General features: G+C 49.0%; 1 protein-coding gene across 2 annotated transcripts in view; it reads right to left on the reverse strand.

The window, feature by feature from the left end:
- Nucleotides 1-4,696: 4,696 nt before the first annotated feature.
- Nucleotides 4,697-21,718, reverse strand: part of Ccdc93 (coiled-coil domain containing 93) — a 70,746-nt gene continuing 53,724 nt past the window's right edge. For both annotated transcript variants that reach the window (XM_026779735.1, XM_005348252.2), the window contains exons 17-24: nucleotides 19,970-20,023; nucleotides 18,420-18,482; nucleotides 13,792-13,900; nucleotides 12,640-12,722; nucleotides 11,015-11,052; nucleotides 9,140-9,224; nucleotides 7,241-7,354; nucleotides 4,697-5,102 (exon numbers count right to left, since the gene is read on the reverse strand). In XM_026779735.1, coding sequence (XP_026635536.1) covers nucleotides 5,049-5,102; nucleotides 7,241-7,354; nucleotides 9,140-9,224; nucleotides 11,015-11,052; nucleotides 12,640-12,722; nucleotides 13,792-13,900; nucleotides 18,420-18,482; nucleotides 19,970-20,023 — 600 coding nt within the window. In that variant the 3' untranslated portion in view covers nucleotides 4,697-5,048. The remainder of the gene's footprint in view (nucleotides 5,103-7,240; nucleotides 7,355-9,139; nucleotides 9,225-11,014; nucleotides 11,053-12,639; nucleotides 12,723-13,791; nucleotides 13,901-18,419; nucleotides 18,483-19,969; nucleotides 20,024-21,718) is intronic.

Raw genomic sequence — 21,718 nt, forward strand, 5'->3', positions numbered from 1 at the left:
TTCTAGAGCGGCCAGCCTGTTTCAACCGGAGCATGGATTAGGTTAAATCTCTATCTTCTCTATGCTGCTTCTAGAGCGGCCAGCCTGTTTCAACCAGAGCATGGATTAGGTTAAATCTATAGCTTACTGTTACAGGATGTTAAGATACAATTTGGGGAGCCAACTTCACCAAGTGGATGTGCTGACTGGGGAACCACAACGAGGCGGGCAAGGTCCCTGCTTCTGCTGCCCTCACACATTCCAAAGAGGGAAGATGCAGACCTTACAAAGGACTGGGGGCCGTAAGCAGTGACATGTGTCATTAGGACAGACAACAGGGGTGTGGTGGGTGGACTGTGACATGATCAGGAGGCCAATGTAAAAGGGAACACACAGGTGATCAAAAGCCACTACCCCAAATCAGGGAGAGGACAGATCCTCTTCAGGGGGCACATGGGGAAAATATCCACGGAGGGTGAGCTTGGGCCATCTAGGAAACTGACACAGGCTGATGGAAATACAGAATGTCAAACACACTGCAGATGAGATCCCAAAGCCCACTCATGATCTTACACATCATATTTATTCTGAGAAGATGGAACACATGCATTACTTTTTTGTGTGCGTATGCTCCTATATGTGCATGGGGTATGTGTGTGCACGTGCATGTATGTGCCTGCGCATGTGAAGGCCAGACGACAACTCAGATGGCTTCTTGACTGTGCCCCACCTTATTTTATGAGATAGGTTTTCTCACTGAACCCGAAGCTTACCAATTCAGTTAGTCTGGCTGGTCAGCGAGGCCCAGGATCCGTCAATCCCTGCCTCTCTAGTGCCAGGAATACACGAGCATATGGCCAGCCCTGGCTCTTTACATGGGTACTGGGGATCTTAACCAAGGCCCTCATGCTTGCCAGGCAAGTGCTTTACTGACTTTTTATGTACAACTTTGGCCTACCGCCACCTGCTGCTAGGGGGAGAGCATAGCAGGCTCTAACAGGTATCTCATAAGGCTCCTCCTCTGGCCACGCTCAGCTCCAAGAATGGACAGTAGCATTACTCATCATTGCACTGCTCTGTATGAAGGTGTCCTTTCTCTTGGTGACCAACCCTGGCAATGAATACACCATACAACACTTTCCTACAGTATTTCTCAGGGCGGATTTCAATTTAACCACCTGAACCTTCACAAGCAAAGTCATGGCTTTGTTGTTACTTCTAGAATGCCCAGTCCCCTAAACTGACCATCCACCACCTGGAGAAGAGGCAGGCTAGAACCACGGGGAGCAGAGGGAATGCAGGATGTTCAGGCTGCAGGGCAGGCTGGGGTCCCACATACCCCTTCAGGTAGTTCCTCCTTTACTCAGGAGGTAAGATGAGAGTCCGCCAAAGTAACAATTCATGGGAATGACACTCTGTGAGGTAGGAAGAGGGCTGCTGGAGGGCCTGCCCCTTGCTTTGCTCAAGGTCTTGAGAGATCTCCAGGAATACCCTGGAGATGAAAAGCCCTGCCTGGTGACCCACGCTGGCTTGGGTCCACTACCAGTCTGTGTCTTCACTGTTCTTAAACCAAGGGCTACAAACCAGAACCCCATGTGCAAGATCAGGCTAACAGGAGCTTATGGCCAGCATGGACTCTGCTTCAGTAGGAAAAACACCACCCCTCTGGATGCAGGTTGGCAGTTGTTGGGTGGTACTATGCGCTGCCCTGTGGTGCTGGCTGACTAAACACAAACCTGGGAGAACATGTCCCCACATCCTCCCAGGCCTTTCACTGTCACCTTATTATGTCCCAGCTCACAGCTGCTCTGAGCCTGATTGCTATCAGAGCACCCCTGGGTACTCCATGAGAAGCAAGGAGGAGTGAAGGCAGCTCCTGATCTGCAGACTGGTCCTAAGTATGCAGGGCACTGGGCACCAGCCCTATCAACAATCTCACTGCTCTGAGTCTGGTTTCTCTTAAACTGCACACTGGAAAAAAAAAGTCACTTACAGACATTTCTCCACTGTCTTATAATTCTGGTAAAAAGCCAGTAAGCTCAGAACTCAATGCTATAACATGTCTGGGCACAGAAGACACTGCCCTGGTAGGCCCTTCCCTTTCACCAGTCTCCAGGTAGATTCTGAAATGACCAGGGCCCTTGGGGAAACTCCTCAGCCTACTTCATGCTGGAATTACCCACAAAGGTGCTATCTTATGTTTCAGGATGTCGGAAGCAAATGTAGGATTCTCAGTGCTGGCTTCTGCAGCCTAATTCAAAGAGTGTTCAACCAACCTAGTCAACCCAGAAGGCTTTAAAATACAGGTTAGCCATTGCTCATGGTTTCCCACTAGAACACCAGATGGTAAGACACTACCACTTTAGATACCACATACTTTGAATGTCAGACACATTCTCTGTAGGACAGAGAAATCACGGTAGATCCAAGCCAGGGGCTTTCTCCCTGCTGGCTAGCTTTCATAGTAGCAGATGTTGCTGCACAGACAGCTGCGGGGAGGGTGTCGTCAACAGTCTTACCCAGCTATGAACTTGCATGCTATAATGCCAACCAGCCCGGCAAGATGTGAGCATTGATGCAATAGTGGAATGGCTGTTACGGGGGCAGCCAATTGCATTTTCTTTAGATCTGTGGCCTGCTCCTCTGGAAGGAGTTCACACCTGGCACTATAGAGCTAGCAATACGTATCTCTCACTGTCTGTATTAAGTCTTGTGAATTAAAAACTGGAACAAGGTATCTACCAATTTCTCCCTACCAGGAGTGATCAAGCTTTTGATGTTATAATCCGATACTGTCATCTACAAAGTTTACAGAGTACACAGCGTAAAGAAACAGAGAGGGAAAAGAACCTCCATGTTTTAAACCACTTTAGAATGTTGTATTGGACTACATTCACAGCTATCCCTGGCTGCGGGCAGCCTGTGGCTGAACATGCCTACGGCCATACCAAAGTAACCCTCAGAAACAATACCAAATAAAGGTTTCCATCTCCAAAACCAATTATGGTTGCTTTAGATCAGGTATTTCATACCTCTCCCAGACAGACAGTAGGCTCCCGAGACCTTGAACCTCACCTGTTCCCACTTCCCTGTGGTCAGACACTGACATCAGCCAGAGTTCTGGGTAGACGAGCTTCCTCTCAAGGTAAGGTGATGATCCTCTCTGAACTGGGAGTTCTAACACAGTCAAGATGCTGCCTCCTCCCTCAGAGGATCACTCCACAGCTGAGCCTTTCACAGTGCTCCTGTGACCACCAGGTCCCAGCGGAGGTAGAGGTGCGCACAAAGCTCTCTAGGAAGTGGGCTGGCATAGGGGGGTGATGCTTTAGGTGCTGCTGCTCCTACCCAACTCATCACAGCTCAGTGACTCCTGGGTCAGGAACTCATGATGCTCTTAGGCCTGCATGGGAGACAGTCTTCTGTAGCCCAGGCTGGTTTCCAGTTTGCTGTTCAATCTAAAATAACCTTGAAGTCCTGCTCCTCCTGACTCTACTTCCTGGGAGCTAGGATCCCAAGTGTACCTACCATGCCTGGTTTATGTGATGTTAGGGATGGAACCTAGGCAAGCGCTCTACCAACTGCCCCCAGCACCTCTTTCCTCTGAGTCCGTATGACTCCTGCCTCTCTTAACCACACACATGAGGAAACGAAAAATGAACAGTGCTTCTGTGACTGCACAGTGCTCCACCTGCCTCCCCTATCTATGCTTCTGTCAAATGGTCCAACCTGCTGTTCAGATCATGTGTGTGCCAAATCTATGCAGACTGGAGCACAAACCTCACACTGGGGTTTACTGAGCATGACCCAGTTGCTAGGTTCTTGATTGCTGGGGGAGAACTCGGCAATCGCTTTGCTCTGCTCATTTCCAGAGCCTAAAACCAACCCTTCAGGGGCTATTAAAGGCCCTTCCGCCTATTTCAGCTAACATCCTGCTCCTTTAGATCTAGCCCAAGTGTTGTTTCCTGCATGGAGTCCTTGGGCCCCTCTGTACAAATCTGCCGCTCCTCCCTGCTCAGCCCGTTATCTTTCCCCATGCCTGTGCTGATGATACTGAACAGCACATACATCTTAGTCTTTACTTAGATCCTGACGTCTGCAGTGCAGGAACATTGGGCATGCCTCAAACAAGGACCCATCCTGATGTGGGAGGCTTCAATGCTAATTGAAGAGTCCTCAATGGAAGGTGCATTTGCAGCGTTTCCATCAGGTGAGCCTGGTGCTGTGCAGGGTTGAAGGATGACACTGATACCCTGACAGCTCTCCTTGACCACATGTAGCCTGAGGGGTGGACAGACCTACAGCCATGTCAAAGGAAACACTAGAGAAGCGTGGCTCCACATGAAGGGTTCCCATCTCTAAAGCCCATCACGATCACTTTATATTATATCAGTCTTCCCACATAGACAAGTGAACGCCAGTAACCTGAACCTCTCCTGCTTTAGTTCTAATTGCTCAGCATGCCAGCCCAGCCTATAGCCCATATGCACTGTGAGAGGCCAGAACAAAAGGCACAATGGTTGGGGCATGGCCAAAGTCAGCAACACAAATGGTCTGCCTGCTCACTCAGCAGCCTGCAGAAGGATTACAAGGGACAGCTTTAGGGGTGAAGAGGGTTGTATCTGCTCTCTGTCCCCTGCTAGATGCCAGAGGAGAAAGGCAATGCTCTGTATTCTGCTACATTTACCCCAGGGCTCATTTTTCAGCAGTTGATCAATTAATATTTGCTGAACATAACGCTCTTTATTCTCAGGGCCCGTACAAATCCGGGTACCTTCATAAATGCAGTGTTACTGGAGAAAAATGTTGAGTGGTCAGAGTGAATGAGCACTGCCCACGATTCTTCACAGGGTCCTAGGATGCCACCCAAGCCACGGTGTCACTCTGTCTGAGGCCACCAGCTGCAGCCAGGAGAGATGAAATGAAACAGTGGGAAGAAAACATCCATCCAGAGAGTTGAAATGAACCTTCCCGCATCTCTCCACGGCCATGTTCAGAACCGTTTCGGGATCCTGTAGTCTGTACATGCCATTAGAAAAGTACCAACAACATACAGAAGTGGAGGTGGACGCTCAGGAGGCCTTGGCTTTGATCTTGGACAGCAGCAGCTCGTTCTTTCGGCCCTCCTGGGAAAGCAGAGGAAGAGGACAGCAATGGGCGTTAGTCACTGGCACTCACATGGGTCTCCATAGATACCCCAACTTTACACCCAGTCTTAGTAACTGCCATTCCCTTTTTGACACAGAGTCTCACATTGCCTAAGTTGGTCTTGAACTGGCTACAAAGCCAAAAATGGCCTTGAATCTCTGATCCTCCTGCCTCTACTTCCTGAGTACTAGAATTACAGATGCGCCGGGCTCTAACCTGGTGTTCTGGACTGCCAGGCAAACACTCCACCATGCTGTCTCCTGGCATGACACTGCTCGGTGACCTACTGACCTGTGTCATGACAAGTGTGGTGAAACCTCTGGGCTGAAGACAGGAGACCAGGCCCTGTCATTCCTACAGACAGAACTTTCTAAACATTCCCAGGGGACAGAAGCAGAAAGCTCATCTGCCAATCTGCTTGAGAGGAAAGGAAGGGAGAAGGGACCTTGCAGACTATACCCTAACAGCTGAGCAAGGTAGCTTTAGTGTACACAGAGGTGAAAGAGAGAGGTTCTAACAGTGAAAATGCCGGGTGTTCTCGGCTTTAAGTGCACAGAAGACACAAATGAAAGGCATTTATGAAAGGAACCAAACACTTTGAGTGCCATCGCTGAGGGATGTCACTGGCCCCATTCCCTGCCAATGGTGTCCAGTGTCCTGAGTTACCAGTTACCCTTCTGGATTCCCTCTGGCAAATTCTAGAGTTGTCCACCTGACAGTTCAACCCCAGGTCCTTGCCAAAGCGTTCTTATGTCTCTAACCAAAAGGAAGCTGAGAAGCTGGGGAGATGGCTCAGTGGGCAAGTGTGCCCTATGAGCAAGTAGGAGGACCTGAGTCTGGAAAGATGGGCAGGACCGTGCATACGTCTATAACCCTGGTGGTGCTGTGGGCATGCAGACAGACAGACAGACGACTGCTGGGTCTTCCTGCCTCCCAGTCTAGCTCTAGACCCAGTGGGAGATCCTGCCTCAAGGGAATATAGTGGGCGGATGAGGAGCAGATGGCCAATAGCCTCGAGTCTCTGCACAGACGTGCATGGACATGCACTTGCACACACGTGTGCATCACATATGTGCTCCACACCAGTCACCAAGTGCATCCCGTGCCTCAGGACCCTAGGCTGCTCGCTGATGTGTTCTCTGATGTGCCCTGGCTGCAAATCTGCACTGTATCTCTATGAAGCTGACGCTATTACTTTATTATGTCTAATTTACTAGGGCTTCTGCTCATTTGCTTCTTAGCTTCTCATCTGTCTCCTTCAGCATAGCACAGCCCCATAGGGACAGACACCACGTCTGTTTTACAACCTGGCTTATGCCAGAGGCACAGGCAGAGCTGGGAGAACATTCGGAAGGATGAGATTTGTTGCTATGCCCGTAGACGGGCATACAGTTGCCAAAGCTATCTCATAAAACAGAGGGTAGGCCAGGTGGAGAAGAATAAGGTGGAAGAAGAGGCAGAATAACCTTTAAAAATAAACAAAAACACTATGAGCATAAAATGTTTTCATTTTGCTCATGTGTGTATGTGTGTGCTTGTACACGTGTGTACATTGCTTATGGAGGTCAGAGGTCAGGCTTAGCTGCTGTTCTTCAGGCATTGTCTACCTTCTTTTTAAAATGATATTTTCTATTTATTTATTTTGTGTGTACGTGTGTGCCTGCCACGGAGATCACAGGGCAACTTGTGGGGTTGGTTCCCTCTTCCCACCATGTAGGCACTGCCTACTGAAGCCAAGTTGCCAAGCTTGGTAGAAAACGTCTTTACTTTCAAAGCCATTTTGCTGGCTCTACCTTACTTTTCTGAGACAGGGTATCTCCCTGGCCTGAAACTCATGGGGTAGACTAGGCTGAGTGGCCAACAAGCTCCCGAGTTCTCCTGCCTCCTCTTCCCTAGCACTGGGATTATAAGTGGGTTCCATACCTGTTTTTTTTTTTTTTCCTCCCCTGTGAGTTCTGGGGACCAAATTCTAGTTCTCCTGCTTTCATTGCAAGCGCCACACTGACAGAGCTCAGTTCTCACCAGCCCCCAGCTCTGGTTTTTAAGGGTGCATCTTGAGGTGAGGTGAATGAGCACTTGACTTTGGCTATGACCTGTCCGGCCCGCACCCACTCACCTCTTTGAACTCTTTCACGGTCTTGAAGTAGAGCCGCTGCTTTTCCAGCAGCTCCAGGTACTGATCGTTCAACTGGTCCCTTCTCATTTTGTTCTCCTGCTTCTTCTTTTCCATCTGTTGTAAACATTTCAGAGAATGAATGAATAGTCATTCCTACAGTGACTACCACAGGCATCTGACTAACATTCGCATCTGTTTCTTCCAAGCCTCCCTTCTAAATATAATTTCTCTGGCTGGTCTGTTTTCTTGAATGATAGATACCATCTCAGGCTCTCTAATCTATTCGGCAGCTTAACTGCCATGGAACATTAGAGGAAAGGCATGGAGAGACTCTCAGCTGGGGACGACTTTGTCTTTAGAGGGTATTTGTGAGGGGTCTGCAAGATGTTTTGGGTGTCACAACTGCAAGGAAGGACTTGCCAGCACCACCAGCAAGGAGAAGCTGCTCACTACCCTTCAGGTCCGGGACTGTGGTAAGGAAAAGGATTATCTGGTCCGGAATGTCGGCTGTGTTGTAGGTGAGTAACCCTGATGTATATTATTGTGTATTTCTAATAAAATAGCCCATCACCCTTTTATTTATTGCAACTGCACCATAGGATAAACTATTTACAATTACTTTGACTAGGTTATAGGTTGTTTCCCTCTGATCTTATACAGACACTAGATGCTGACTTCAAAGGATTTTCTAAGGTAGCCAAAAGCTCAGGGAGGTTGTGAGTGGAGATTGGAGGACAGCTTGTCTCTCTTTCCAACATGTGCCTATACCCAGTGAGCCACCTAGTTAGCCCCACCTTGTTTTAGTGACAGGGACTATCACTAGCCTGAAACTTCCCAAGTACCCTATCAAGCCCCAGGGATGCTCCTGTCTTCAGGTTCCCAGCTCCACAAATACAAGAATATACTAACACCACTGCATGTGATATTTTCTCAGGGTTCTAGGGACTAAACTCAGGTCCTTTGTTAGTAAGGGAACACCTACAGAGATTCTAAAGTTATCAGCGAATAAGCAAAGTCTTTGTTCTCACTAGGCACATCCTGGCAACTGGTACTGTGCCAAACTAAACCAACCAACCAGGCAATCACCAAGCAAATGCACACTACAGTTCTCAGCAGCGTCAGTGCTGAGGAAAACAGAATGGAGTGAGATGGTGAGGGTGTGTGGACTCTGTGATGCAGAAGGCTGGGGGCGGGGGTGGTTGCTCTGACGAGGGACAACTCAGCAGAACCAGGAGTGCTGTGTGCAGTGTTTCCTGAAGCCATCCAGGAGGTGAAGGCAGGAAGACTTTGTGTACAGAGCAGATGCTGCCTGCAAGTAGCCATGATGGTGCCTGTGCACGCATGTGTGTGTAGTTATGTGCATGATTATGTGAGCACAGGTCAGGGGATAAACTTGGCTGCTAGCCCTCACCTTGTTTCCTGGCCTAGGACTGGTTCAGTAGGCTAGGAGGGCTTGTCAGTGAGCCCCAGGGATCCCCACTGCTATCCCCAGCATCAGAATCATAAGCACAAGCCACCATGCCCGCTTCTTTTACGCGGAAGGAGTTAGATTTCGGAGTGAAATGTCATGAGATCAGTGAGCAGGGAGGAGGGGGCTGGAGGCGAGAGGCAGGCTGCTAGCAGAGGACAATCCTTATCTGTAGAGCAGGGGAGGGGTAGGATCACTCATTTAGCACAGTCTATGGGGGGTAGCACAGTCCCTGGCGTACCAATGTTTACTGTCTGGAAGCTGTGATGCACAACAGTGTGAAGGCCTGCCCCGCCACAGAGTCTCATGTCTGGTGCAGGCCTCATGGAAGGATGCAGTCAGGAAGGAAAGCCTACAACTAGGACCTCCTTGCCACCACAGAGGCTGCGGGGGTAGGGGGTTGGGAGGGGCTGTAGAATAAGCTTGCTGACCTTCATTCTGTTTTGTTTAATGCCTTCGACGATTTGTTCCATCTGCCTTAAAAACTGGTCCCGGGAAGCAGGGGAGGCCATGGCTCTGAAAGAGAAATCAGCAGAGGTAGGTCCAGTCCACGGGACTGTTAGAAAGGGGGTGGGGACACCTGGACTGTGCCCCAACAGTCAACTAGGTCTTTGCAGGGCACAGTGGATCCAGAGGGCCACCAAGAATAGCAGGCAGGCAGGCAGGCAGTACTCCATACCTCTGACCTAGTAACCAAATGTGAATCTTGTTTCCCATTCTTCCTAAGTTCCTGGGACGATGGCCTGCAGAAGGAACAACTCTCTAACTAGATGGGGATGGGTTCTGAGGAAAACCATGCAGTTGAGGAGACCATGCTGTCCTTCACCTACAGACAGGCAGTGTACCCCCTTCAACAGCAGAATGCACACAGGCAACTTTGGGGGGGGGGTTTCCCCTTCCCTGCACTTCTCAGCTTTTTCCTTCCAACTTTTAACCAATCCGTATCTTTCAACAGAAAATAAATAAAAATAATAAAAATGCCATTTGCCATGAATGACAAGTACATATTAAGGAATTAATTCAGTTTTGTTTTTAAGAATCTGAGGACAGGGAGATGTTAATTAGAACTAGGGGCCATGTTCTGAGTATTCCTAGATCTGAGCTGGGAAGCCTAAGCCATGTTGGAGGCAGCAGGTGGGGCAGGGTGCCCGCTATGACCGCTACACCTTCCTACCATAGCCAGCTCTGCAGAGGGACGGCGACCAGGAGGCTCAGAGCATGGGGCTCACAGGAATGGGGATTCTCCCAGAGAGAGGCTGGCAGAGCAGAGCTGTCGTAAATATCAGGGAGACAGCACTACTGTCTGAGAAGAGAGGGCATCAGGGCCCAAAGGCAGGTGCCGCACCTGCACCACCTAGGACAATGGCTGCTGGCTTTCCCCCTTCTTTTCCTTGCATGCTGTGGTCCTGAGGATCTGATTCAGGTTCAGGTTTCATGGAGAATGCCTTAGCCCTGCTGTGCGTAAATCAGAAAAGATGTAGAAACCCCTGGTTCTAAGAGAACTTGGTCTTAAAATGTTTGTGATGTCCTGCCAGGGGCGCAGAGGCTTGGACTAGGAAAAGGAAGCATGCTATTCTGGAAGCAAGCCTTAGGTTACCAGGAAGGTGGGCAGCTAGCTCACCCTGGGTATACTCCAGAGCTGGTGTTACCTGGTAGCCTTACTATATTTACAGAGATGCCCTTGCTACACATTTTATTCTACTTTTTGAGACAGAATCTCATGTAGCCTAGGCGGGCCCTGAACACACTTCATAGTCAAAAATAACCTTAAACTCTTGATTCTCCTAAGCACTGGGATTACAGGCATGTTGTATACTAAGTAGTCCCAGCTTCTGTGGTACTGAGAACTGAGCACAGGCTTCATGCTCTGCGTAAGAATTCCTCCGCTGAGCTGAATCCCCAGTTCAGAGGATGTATGCTAACTCATAGAATACACTTTCAGGCATCTGTCTTCAGAGTCCGCCCACCTTGTTTATTGAGGCAGGCTATCTCAACAGCCTGGAATTCACCAAACAGGCTAGGCTGGCTGGACAGCGGTCCCCAGGAATCTCCCATCTCCACCCCCTCAGCTCTGGGGTGACAATCACACACTACACTCGACTTTCCATCTGAGGGTTCTGGGATGGAACTCAGGTCCTCATTATCCACAGTATGCGGAGCCTTCCATGAAGGCGTCTGTCCTGAGTGGAGTAGGGAGAGTGAGGGGTCCACGCCCCAGCACCAGGCCATTCGTGCACCACACAGCTCTCCCCCACACTACAGCAAGATCAGGAGGGCAGCCAGGGAGGACAGTGGATGGTACTTACTGTGAGAAGTTCTCGTGAATCGAGTTAAGCAGGCTAATCTGGGGAGTGAAAAAGACACACGTAAGTTGGAGGCGGAAGGGTTCCCACAGCACCTGTCATTGCTGGGAAGTTTGCCTAGGGTTGGGCTAACGCCACTGAAAGGAGCCAAGAGCTGTCAAAGTAACACACGAGAGGAGAAAAGAAAGAGCATATGTTCTTGCCTGTGTAGTTTTCCTCCTTAGGGTGCATGACCGTTAGACTGTGGAAGGATGGCTCTTTGAACGGCCCCGTCACCAGCTGAGAGGACTCTGGTGACAGGGCTCTTCAGACAAACGCCAGCACAGGTCATTTTTGTCTTCCCCAACATCACTCTTTATCTGAGGCTATTGGCCCAGGACGGGCCAGTGGGGCCGGCACAGAGAAGATACTGACCGTCTCCCACCGTGCAACATGGCCAGACACTAAGTAGCCCTGAGAGCTTCTGATGAAACATATCCTTTAACGTCCTGTTCCCATGGAAACTGTCTCTGCCCTCATATCTGGACCCTCCATCTGCCCTTGTGAGGCATGCCGGGAAGGGCTCTGTCTGAGTCTTCCTGGCTGTGCACTGTTCAACCTGTTGGCTCATCCCTAAGCAGTCAGCACACCTGGACTTGAGACTCACAATACATAACAGAGGAATGACGTCACTACACCTGGACTTGAGACTCACAATATACAACAGAGGAATGACGTTACCACACCTGGACTTGAGACTCACAATACACAACAGAGGACTGATATTCTTACCCTTAATACTTAGGAAGGAGTGTTGGTTGTTTGTTTTTCCTCATGTGTTTTTGAGTCTGTGCACTTGCATGTGGACCAGAAGACAACCTCATCTGCCATTCCTCATGCGCTATCCACCTTGCTTCCTAAGACAGGGTCTCTCACTGGCCTGAAGCTTATCAAGAAGGCTAGGACAGGGGTGGAGCAGTGATCCCAGGGATCTATCTGTCTCTGCCTCCTCAGTGCTGGGATTATAAGCACATTATCATGCCTGCTTTTTTTTAAAATGTGGGTTCTGGGGATTGAACGCAGGGCCTCACGTGTGGAAGGCAAGTACTTTATGGAAGAAGCCATCTTCTGAGCCTCTCGTGAAGGTGTTTCACACATGATACAGAACAGGCGAACATCAGCTTCACTTCACTGCAGGGAACTCCCAGGCAGTCTCCCACTTTGCAGTGACAAACCTCTGCACCTGGCCCAGGAAGGGAGTGTCTCTGCTTACACTAAACAACCCTATCGCAGGCTCTAGGTCCATCTGCATCTTCCGGAGCTGCATGCTGTCAGTGGCTCCTGTGTACACCAAATGCCTCCATCGCAGGCTCTAGGTCCATCCGCATCTTCCGGAGCGTCATCAGTGTCATCAGTGGCTCATCTGGGTTGTTTTCTTTCCATACAGGCTCTCACTCAGACCAGCACAATGGCTTAGTATAAAGGTGCCCACTGCCAACCCTGAAGACCTGAGTTCTAGTCTGGAGCCCACATGGGGTAAGGAGAGAGCCAGTTCCTACAAGCTGTCCTCTGAATTACACAATGCACCCCCTGCAATAAACTTTCAAATGTAATAAAAAGGAAACAAACAATCAAATAAAGGCTCTTACCTCTTTTTCCAGATACACTTTTCTGTCATCCAAAGTGTTATACAAAGTGAAGAACTGCTTGGTTTCCTTGTGCACCGCAGAAACTGCCAAAGAGATCAGCATTCTAGTGTAAGAGCATCAGCCGACCAAAGCATCCCAACCCTGGCAGTGTGTGCCAGGGCCTCATGCCCACTTAACCCGTCTCTGTTTGTACATGTGCATGCGGAGGCCTGAGGTGAACACTGGGTACCTTCCTCAATCCCTGTTCACCTTATTTCTGAGACAAACTCCTTCACTGAACCTGGAGCTCACTCTCTAAGCTGGGCTGGCTGCCCAGCAAGCTTTAGCTACTCGCCTGTCTCCACCTTCCCGGTGTATGCACCATGCTTGACTTTATGAGGAGTGTGTGGATCCTTTGCCTGCATGCATGTAATGTGCACAACATATGCGTGGGCCTGGTGCTCATGGAGGGCGTTGGAGCTCCTGAAACTGGAGTTATGGACATCTGTGAGCTGTCATGTGGGTGCTAGGAATTTAGCCTCGGTCCTCTGCAAAAACAAGTACACTGAACTAACTACTCAGCCATCTCGCCAGACTTTTTTTTTTTTTTTTTTACAACATACTTCTCAGGACGGAGATCAAACTCAAGTGCTCATGCTTATAAGGCAAGCACTTTATTAACTGAATCGTCTCCCTAAGATCCTGAGGGTGGCTTTGAGCCTGACATGATGTAGTCACTGGGTCGGCTGAGGGGAGACTGGTCCTGGATTATGAGGAGATTATGATGGTCTAAAGCAACGCCAGTGACAGCACCACTTCAGCACCACTGAAGACCACCTGGAGACGCTGGGGTGGGGATGCTTCATAAGAAACTGGGAAGAGGAAGGGGCTCAGGTGACTGCACACAGCTAACCACCAACACAGCTGGCCAAAGTCAGTTTGGATGCAGGTACACGTGCATGCGGAAGATCATGAACCCCTCTACAGAGTGGACAGTCGGACATCAGGACAGCTCCCTGGGCTGTCCAACAGACCTGATGATGAGGTGACATCCCTTTCGAGGTGGCATTTGTGGACTGTGCTCTCCAATGCTGCACCACACTGAACTTGACAGAACCCCTGCCTCGCATCCCTACTGGGGCCCAACAGTCTGTGTGTGATCAATGCACCTACTCTGGCGGTAGAGTTCAATAAATCGCTTCTGATACTGTATCAGCTCAGCTCGACTGGGCACTTCGTCAATCTTGCGATGCAAAATCGCTATTTCTCGATTTCTTCTGGCCTAAATGTAAAGACAGGGAGAGAAGACTTGGTGAAAGGATTCCTGGATTTGCTTGTGCCCCCCACATGCTGAGCTAACCACAAAGAATCACATTTGGGTAGTGGCTTGGGGTCCTCACGTAGGATTGTGACTGCATTTCCCATTTTCTGACCTGTGCAGAGGCTGCTGACCAGAACCACAGAACCACAGGGCAACTGACCTGAGGACAGGTACTGACAGGAGAGCCCCAGATGACAGGCGCCACCTGCTGCCCTTCTACGCTGCACTCTGAATCCCTCAGCCTAGTTGGAGGTCTGCAAATGACTTCTCAAATCCCGTCACAGAACCAAGTCACTTGGTTATGTCTGACTCTCAGGACCTGGCTGAGCACTGCTGTTCTCCTCAGCCTTCGTTCCTCCCCTCCATGGCCCCACCAGCCCTCTGGTCTATTGTCGCAGCAGCAGGGACAGACTTCTAATTTCCGAGGAAACACGGTGTCTAAGCAAGAAACCCACTCTTGTAACTTAAGTCCAGTCTGTGCATCTCTGGACAGAAGGATGCAGGCCAAGGGTATGCTCTTTGCAAGTGCTGGGTCTATTCTTCTCCCCAGGAATATTAGGGTAAAACAAATCAATCTTCAAAATTTTTAAAAATTATGTATTTATTTATTTATTTATTTTACATGTGCCATGATATGGGGTGGAATTCAGAGGACAATTTGTGTAAGTCCTGTCCTTCCACCATGAGTCCTGGCGATAGAACTTAGGTTGTAAAGGATGGAACCCACCCCTAGGTGGAGACATGCCCTTGTCTCCTCCCTGAAGGGTTGGTTACTCCAGTAGGGCAGGGCAGGGACCAGGCCAGGAGACAATCCCTATGACAAGGTCATTTTCCTTCCCAGAATTCCTGCTCCCTAATGCGGTCCCTGTGAACCACCATTAAGCCTGGCTGGGTCCAGACTCAGAAGGGCATAACTATTCCTTTATCTTTCCTCTGTCCTTTTCTTTCAAACGCTGGCAAGAGTCTAACCTTACTTTTAAATTGGCTAACTAATACCACTGGGTTTTTGTCTTTCTAAAGCTCCTGTCTCTCCTGGGTGACTGACTTCCAGGCTTACCTTCATTCTCCTTCCCCCTAGGATCCACAGCCTGCCTGCCTTGGGGTTTTCCTTCTAAACTCTAATTAACAAACTGCTCTTGAGCTTCTGTTTGAGTTTGTTCTTAATTCTTTTATTAATGAAACCAAGAACCCCAGGAGGAAACCCCGATGTCCCTAGCATTGTGTGACGTCTCTATTGGACTCCCCAGGATTTCTAGCAACATGTCTCTACTGCTTTCTAACTCGTCAACAGGCAGAAGAAATGAAGCCGCTCCCGCATCCTGGCACAGCACACACGTCACCAAGCTTGGTGGCAAGCGTCTTTACTGTAGAAGCTGTCTTATACCTGCACACATGGCACCTTTTCATTGTGCCTTTACCTACAGAATGTTCTCCATGTATGTGGGTGCCTATGGATACACTGGTTGTTCAACAGTTAAATCTGCTCAAGCCCTTCACTTAAAAAAACTCTTTTCCTGAGCCACACCAGTCTCTTGCCTTCTTTTTGTATCACTTGGCAGCCAGGCATGACTGACTAGCCGTGACGCCTAGGAAAGACATAAAGGAGATGCCCGCTGTCCAGCTGTCTGCAAATGGGGCAGGTTCCAGGGCTGCAGCTTTTGTGAGTTGTCGCTTGTGTTAGGCAGGGCTTTTTGAGGAGTCATCCCTGCTCCTTATAAGGCACCCCTCGCCATCACTTCTGTAAGTAACCCCAATAAAAACTCACTGCTTCACCAAGGGGACTTTGGCGGGATCATTACTTTGATCTGTCCTGGGCTCCCTAACTGCAGTAATTAGCAGCGTGTGTCTTGTATCTAGCTAGGGGAAGTCTCACACGACTTCAGTGCCACTTGAGAGTTCTGGGGCACATTGAATGGAGGAGTCTGAGCTTCTAGTGCCTCCAGTCCTGAACTGTTTCCCATATATACGTTTTCTTTTTCTCTTTTTTCCTTTTATTGAAAATATATTCTTTTCTCATACAATAGAGCCTGATTATAGTTTCCTCTCCCTCTACTCCTCCCCGTTCCTCCCCACCTTTCTGCCCGATGGACCTACTCCCTTTCTTTCTCTCATTAGAAAAGAACAGAATCACAACCAAACATGATAAAATAAAATATAATAAGATCATACCAAAGGTGGACATGGCAACCCAATGCCCAGCCTTTGTGAGCTGCCATGGTTCCTCTCGCACCCCTCTCTCTTGTTCTTGCTTACTTGCTCACGAGGGTTTGGTCTTGGGTCTTGCCCACACTTCCACAGCCTTAGTTAGCAACCACACACTGAGGAACGAGTTCTCCAGCCCAAACTCTTTGGAGTTGGAGCTGATGCAGATCATTCTTCCCATAATGCTACCTGGTGGATTACTGGCTCCTTCACTTTTTCATGTGTGCATGTATGGTGTGCAATGTGGTGTATGAATGTTTTGCTTGTGTACATACATGCACATAAAGACCTAAAGTCGATGGCAGGGAGCATCCTGTCATTCTTCCACTGTATTCATTGAGGTAGAGTGTCTCAATCACACCCAGAGCTCAGACAGGATGAGTCTTGCTAACCAGCTTGCTCTGGGGATCTTCTGTCTCTCTCTGAAATGTTATTACAGATGGGCCACTATGTTTAAATGGGATTTATGTGGCTTCCAGGAATTTGATCTCTGGTCTACACACTTGTAAGGCAAGTACTTTTTAAACCAGGGAGCTGACTTCCAGAGAACCCCACTCCCCACTCAGCTGGGAGTTTACTGAAACTTATCTTCAGACTGCCGCCTGAATCCCTTCTCTTCTATGCCCATTCCCAATGAGTTTCGCATGTCTATACCTTTGGGTCAGACACCTGAGCATCAACCTTGACCCCCCTTGCATCCAGGCATCACTAGATTCCATCAGATAGAGCACCTCACCTTCCCCTGGCAGCAGCTCCATTCACAGATCCTGCTGCCTCTACCCAGACCAGCCCTCAGCAAGCTACTGGCTTCCTTAAAGTTCTCTTCAAGTTTGGCCTCAGCCTTGTCTTAGTAGTAGTTTAGGTGGCACTGCCCACATAAACAGCCTTGAACTTTGGCACATATGAGTAGATCTTGGTCTTCAAATAACCAGTTTCCAGAGGGCAGGTCATCTCAGCTCTTGTTATTAGGACCCGATGCACGGCTGAAAAAGTAGGAAGTAGCCACTCAGGGTCTCCAAACAGCATCAGGGCACAGACTGTATTAATTCTATGTATCTTTAAATATTTGCACTTGGTCTTGCTGAAGGCTGAGAAGCCATCTTTAAATATTTGAAAGGTAGTCATGCATGGCGGTGCATATCTATAACCCCAGCACTTGGGAGTGGAGGCAGGATTACCGAAAGTTCAAGGCCAGCTGTGTCTAGACAGAGTTTAAGGCAGCCTGAGCTAGAAGATTCTCTCTCAAAAACTAAAAAAGAGAATAGTACTCTTGCATCAAGGACATATTCGACTACTCTGAATTTAACCAAACATCTCACAGAACAGGATGGGAATAACTCCACACAGGCCCTTGAAGCTCCCTGGCCATTCCTGCCAAAGCTTGGCTTTCTCCTCCCAAAGGAAAGAAAAGTGTCCAAACCAACAGGGACACAAGGCCAAGGGTCATCTGTGGGTTTGAATCCCTGGGAGCCAAGCACTGGCAATATAAAGGGCTTAGAAATACAGTGTCAGCTATGGCTAGGTTTGGAGCTGGCTCTCCAACCTCCCCACCCCATACGTCACACTGCTCTCTCAGGTCCCCAATTATTAAGTAGACCTGAACTTGAATCCTGCCTTGGGGACCTATGCGAGGCTTGCCTATGCAGAAATAGCATACTTGAAGCATTTAAAAAAAATTTAAATTTTTATCATTTTATGTGTATGGGTGTTTTGCCTGCATGTGTATGCGTGTCTATGTGCCATGTGGGTCCTCAGAACTGGAGCAGAAGATGTGAGCAGCCACGTGGGTGCTGGGAATTGAACCAGAGTCATCTGAAAGAGCAGCCAGTACTCTTAACTGCTGAGCCATCTTTTCAGCGCCCCCTCCTTATTTTCCTTTTTACTGATGTGCAGTTGTGTGTGTTTGTATGGTGTGTGTGCACGTGAGTGTGCATGCCAGATCCCTTGGAGTTGGAGCTGCAGGTGGTTACGAGGTGATATGGGGTCCTCCACAAGAGCAGTGTTCTTAACTTCTTAACCATCTCTCTAGCCCTCTGACCCCATTTTCTCCATACAGTGTATGAGGCTAACCATGCCTGCTCTGTAAGGTGAAGTTCAACTCCAGAGAGCAATGCTGAAAGCGACAGCCCTGTGAAGCCACCCGTGACGTGACGCTGTTGGCAACAGCTCAGACAAGGGTCTGGCCTCTCGAGCTCTCACACACCTATGCCTCCCACTCAGCCACAGGACACCCCTGTCAGCCAGGCATAGCTGTGCATGCTGGTCCTTGGACACCCACCTGCAGCAAGCGGATCTTGTACAACTTCTCTTTCTCCATGTTGTACCGTCTGTCCAGGTCCTCCTAAGAGCGACAACAGGCCAGTTATCTAGACTGGAACTTCTATCCCCTGACGGAGTCTCAAGTTCCCTCTCTCAGATGGCCAAGTTTAGACCCTCCCACCCATGACACACTTTCACACTGTCTCCTAACACCTTTTCTTCTGTCAGCATCCTGGCTGAATCAAATGTTCTTTTCAGAAGGAAAAAAGTACTTATTATTACCCGGGGGTGGGGGTGGGGGGACATACATGTGGAGGTCAGAGGGCAACTCTGTGGAGCTGTTTCTCCCCTTCCACCTTCTGTGGGTTCTGGGGATTGAACTCATGGCATCAGGCTTGTAAGGCAAGTACTGTACTCAGCTGACAGCCCCTAAATCCAATGCTCTTAACAGAGTAGCTCCTAACGACTCCTGCAGCCCCCGCCCTTAACCAGGAACACTCGTCAACAAAAGAGAGGCCACACACTACCTTAAGAGTCTTTGTCCTACGCCTCTGGGTTTTCAGCTAACACTGATTTTCTGATTATGTTTCTGGACCTGAGGCATCCGAAATGGTAGAACCACTAATTCTACATGTCTATTTAAACTTGCGTCAAGTAAAATGAGGAAAACCTCAGTCCCCCAGTTTCAGCAGGCATGCACTATGCGTGGGAAGACTCCGATGCGAACATTTTCAACATTACACAGAGTTCTCTGAGACAGAGTTAATGCACAGGTGTGGCTCTACATTGAACTAGACAGGGAAAAGCAACTGCACACTCTGTTGTTCCAGAGAAAACTACAGAAGGGGCACGCATGCACACATGAACACACATAGCACATGCAGTTTCTTGGACAGGGCTCAGCTAAAGGTGACATCTAACATATCACTGGAGGAGTCCCATGTCCAGTCTTCTAACAGGTTGTGAAGAAATACCCTAACAGCCCTGCTTGGAGGAGGCCCCTGCTTCTGACCTGGTCCTCTTCCTTTCTCCTTACGTGTGACAAGTATTGTTTTCACTCATAACAAGGTTCAGCAGACTAGAGCAGGCTGCGGAAAGCCTATACCTTTGAACCATGCCTGACTAGAGTTGTGCTGGAATACCGTCATGTGCATTCATTTATAATATGCGACACAATGTCATCACTTACAACATTCATGCTTGGAAAACGTGCAATCAAGTTACCAAAAAATCCCCAGATAATATTGTAAGTAAGATGAACTGTGTTGAGCTGCATGCTGGATACCCAGACACACAATTTGGCAGCTGGAGCAGTGGTCTGCTACAACACAGCAGGCATTTTCCCCTCAGGCCCACTCTCTCGCCCCTCAGCGCTTATGTGGCTAATACAGGCCTCTTTGATCTCAGGACTGAAAGGTCTAAAATGGTACCATGCCCCCGGAGGGCAGCAGCGGATGAAGTGGTTGTACAGACTAGGCAGGAGGCCGTGAAAGCTGTCAGGACAAGAGCAGGAAGGAGGCTGACCCATCTCTCAGGACAATGCTGGTCCACAGATGAGGAGATACTTACATTGTGAGTCATGGTGGAGGTCGCGGCACCCTGTGGCTCTCCACCGGAGGAAGTCTGAAAGGATGAAAACAGGGTCAGCACCTCTGCTCAGTGAGGAGCAGAGAGATGCTGAGTGTCTAGGCTTCAGACAGGAGCCGAAAGGGGCAACTATGGAGCTGAAATGACCTCGTTTTTCTGAAGGGTAGCCAGACTGTTCGAGAAACCCAGATTTTAGCCTGTTCTCTGACGTTTGTCAGGTACACCCCAACAAGCTCCACTGTAGTGTGGGCTGGATATTGGTGCCTTCCTCGATCACTCTCTACCTTATTTACTTAAAGAAAAACCATTATATTTATTTATGTGTCAAATGTACGTATATTCTCGTTTGTGTGTGTTTAAGTCAGAGGACAGCTTGCTGTTCTTCCTCCCTACTGCGGTCATCAGGCTTGTTGGTAAGCACTCTCACCCGATGAAGCACCTCGCCTTATTTTCTTGCTGCTCTTCCTCTCTACTGCGGTCATCAGGCTTGTTGGTAAGCACTCTCACCCGATGAAGCACCTCGCCTTATTTTCTTGAGCCTCGGTCTCTTCACTGAAGCTGGAACTTAACCAGTTTGGCTAACTGGCTGGCCAGTGAGCTTCAGGGGTCCTTCAGTATCCACCGCCTTACTGCCTGGCTCCTACAAGGGTGCTGGAGTCCAAACTGGAGTCTTTGTGCTGGCACAACAAGCAGATTATCCTCTGAGCCAGCTCCCCAGTCTCCTGTGGTTCATTTTCCATAGAAGAATCCCTCCGACAGGTAGTAATGAGATAAAAATGTGATCTCTGCCAATTTAGGGGCCAGAGGAACTGACAATGCCCAGAGGCTCAGCGCTGGGGAAGTACCTGAGGCCAGCTTGGGCTGCATTCCTACCACTGCTGTTGACTCCTCTCCCTCACAGAGGTGGGCACCTCTGGCAGAAATGACACCACTGCTCTAAGGCCTGGGTCTCTCTGGCTAGGGGCAGCACTTCTCCATGGTCTAGTGTCCACTGGAGAGTGCTGGGCATGGTGGTAGGGCAGCCGTAAGAACATCGGTGCTGGGGGCTTGGACAGGATGTTTCCTTCCCTGACCTTCCCATTCCCCCTGCTACAAGGGCAAGGCAAGTTCAGTGAGTGGGCTCTAGGGACATGACCAGCCCACATCTGGGGAGAAGGCAGGCTTTGAATGAAGTGTGGTAAGAAAAAACAAAATCTAAGAGATCCACAGGATCTGATGGCCCAGGCCATAACTCCAGCTACTCAAGGCAAAGTGGAGAAAATTTAAAGAGACAAGCTAAGTGGGAAATGGAGCTCAGACATTTGTTATGAAGGGAGGGATCAGAGTTTTGGACCTTTGGCTGAAGGAATCACTTGAATAAGACCTAAGGAAATTGGTGTGAGTAATTGCAGCACCCAGGAGGCAAAGAAAGGCAGATCTCTGAGTTCAAGGCCATTCTGTTCTACAGAACAAGTCCCAGGACTGTTACACAGAGAAAACCCTATCTTGAGAAAACAAACCAAATCAAAAAAATCCAAGAAAATTACAGGAGAAGTTGAGAAATACAATTTGTGTTGAGTGTGGTGTGTGTTAAGGTATACTCATGTGAATAGTGTGGTGTGTTAAGGTATACTCGTGTGTTGAGTGTGGTATTTATTAAGGTATATTTATGTGAATAATGTGGTGTGTGTTAAGGTATACTCGTGTGTTGAGTGTGATAAGTGTTAAGGTATACTCGTGTGTTGAGTGTGA

This window comes from Microtus ochrogaster, chromosome 6, assembly GCF_000317375.1.
Source record: "Microtus ochrogaster isolate Prairie Vole_2 chromosome 6, MicOch1.0, whole genome shotgun sequence".
NCBI classification, from domain to species: domain Eukaryota; kingdom Metazoa; phylum Chordata; class Mammalia; order Rodentia; family Cricetidae; genus Microtus; species Microtus ochrogaster.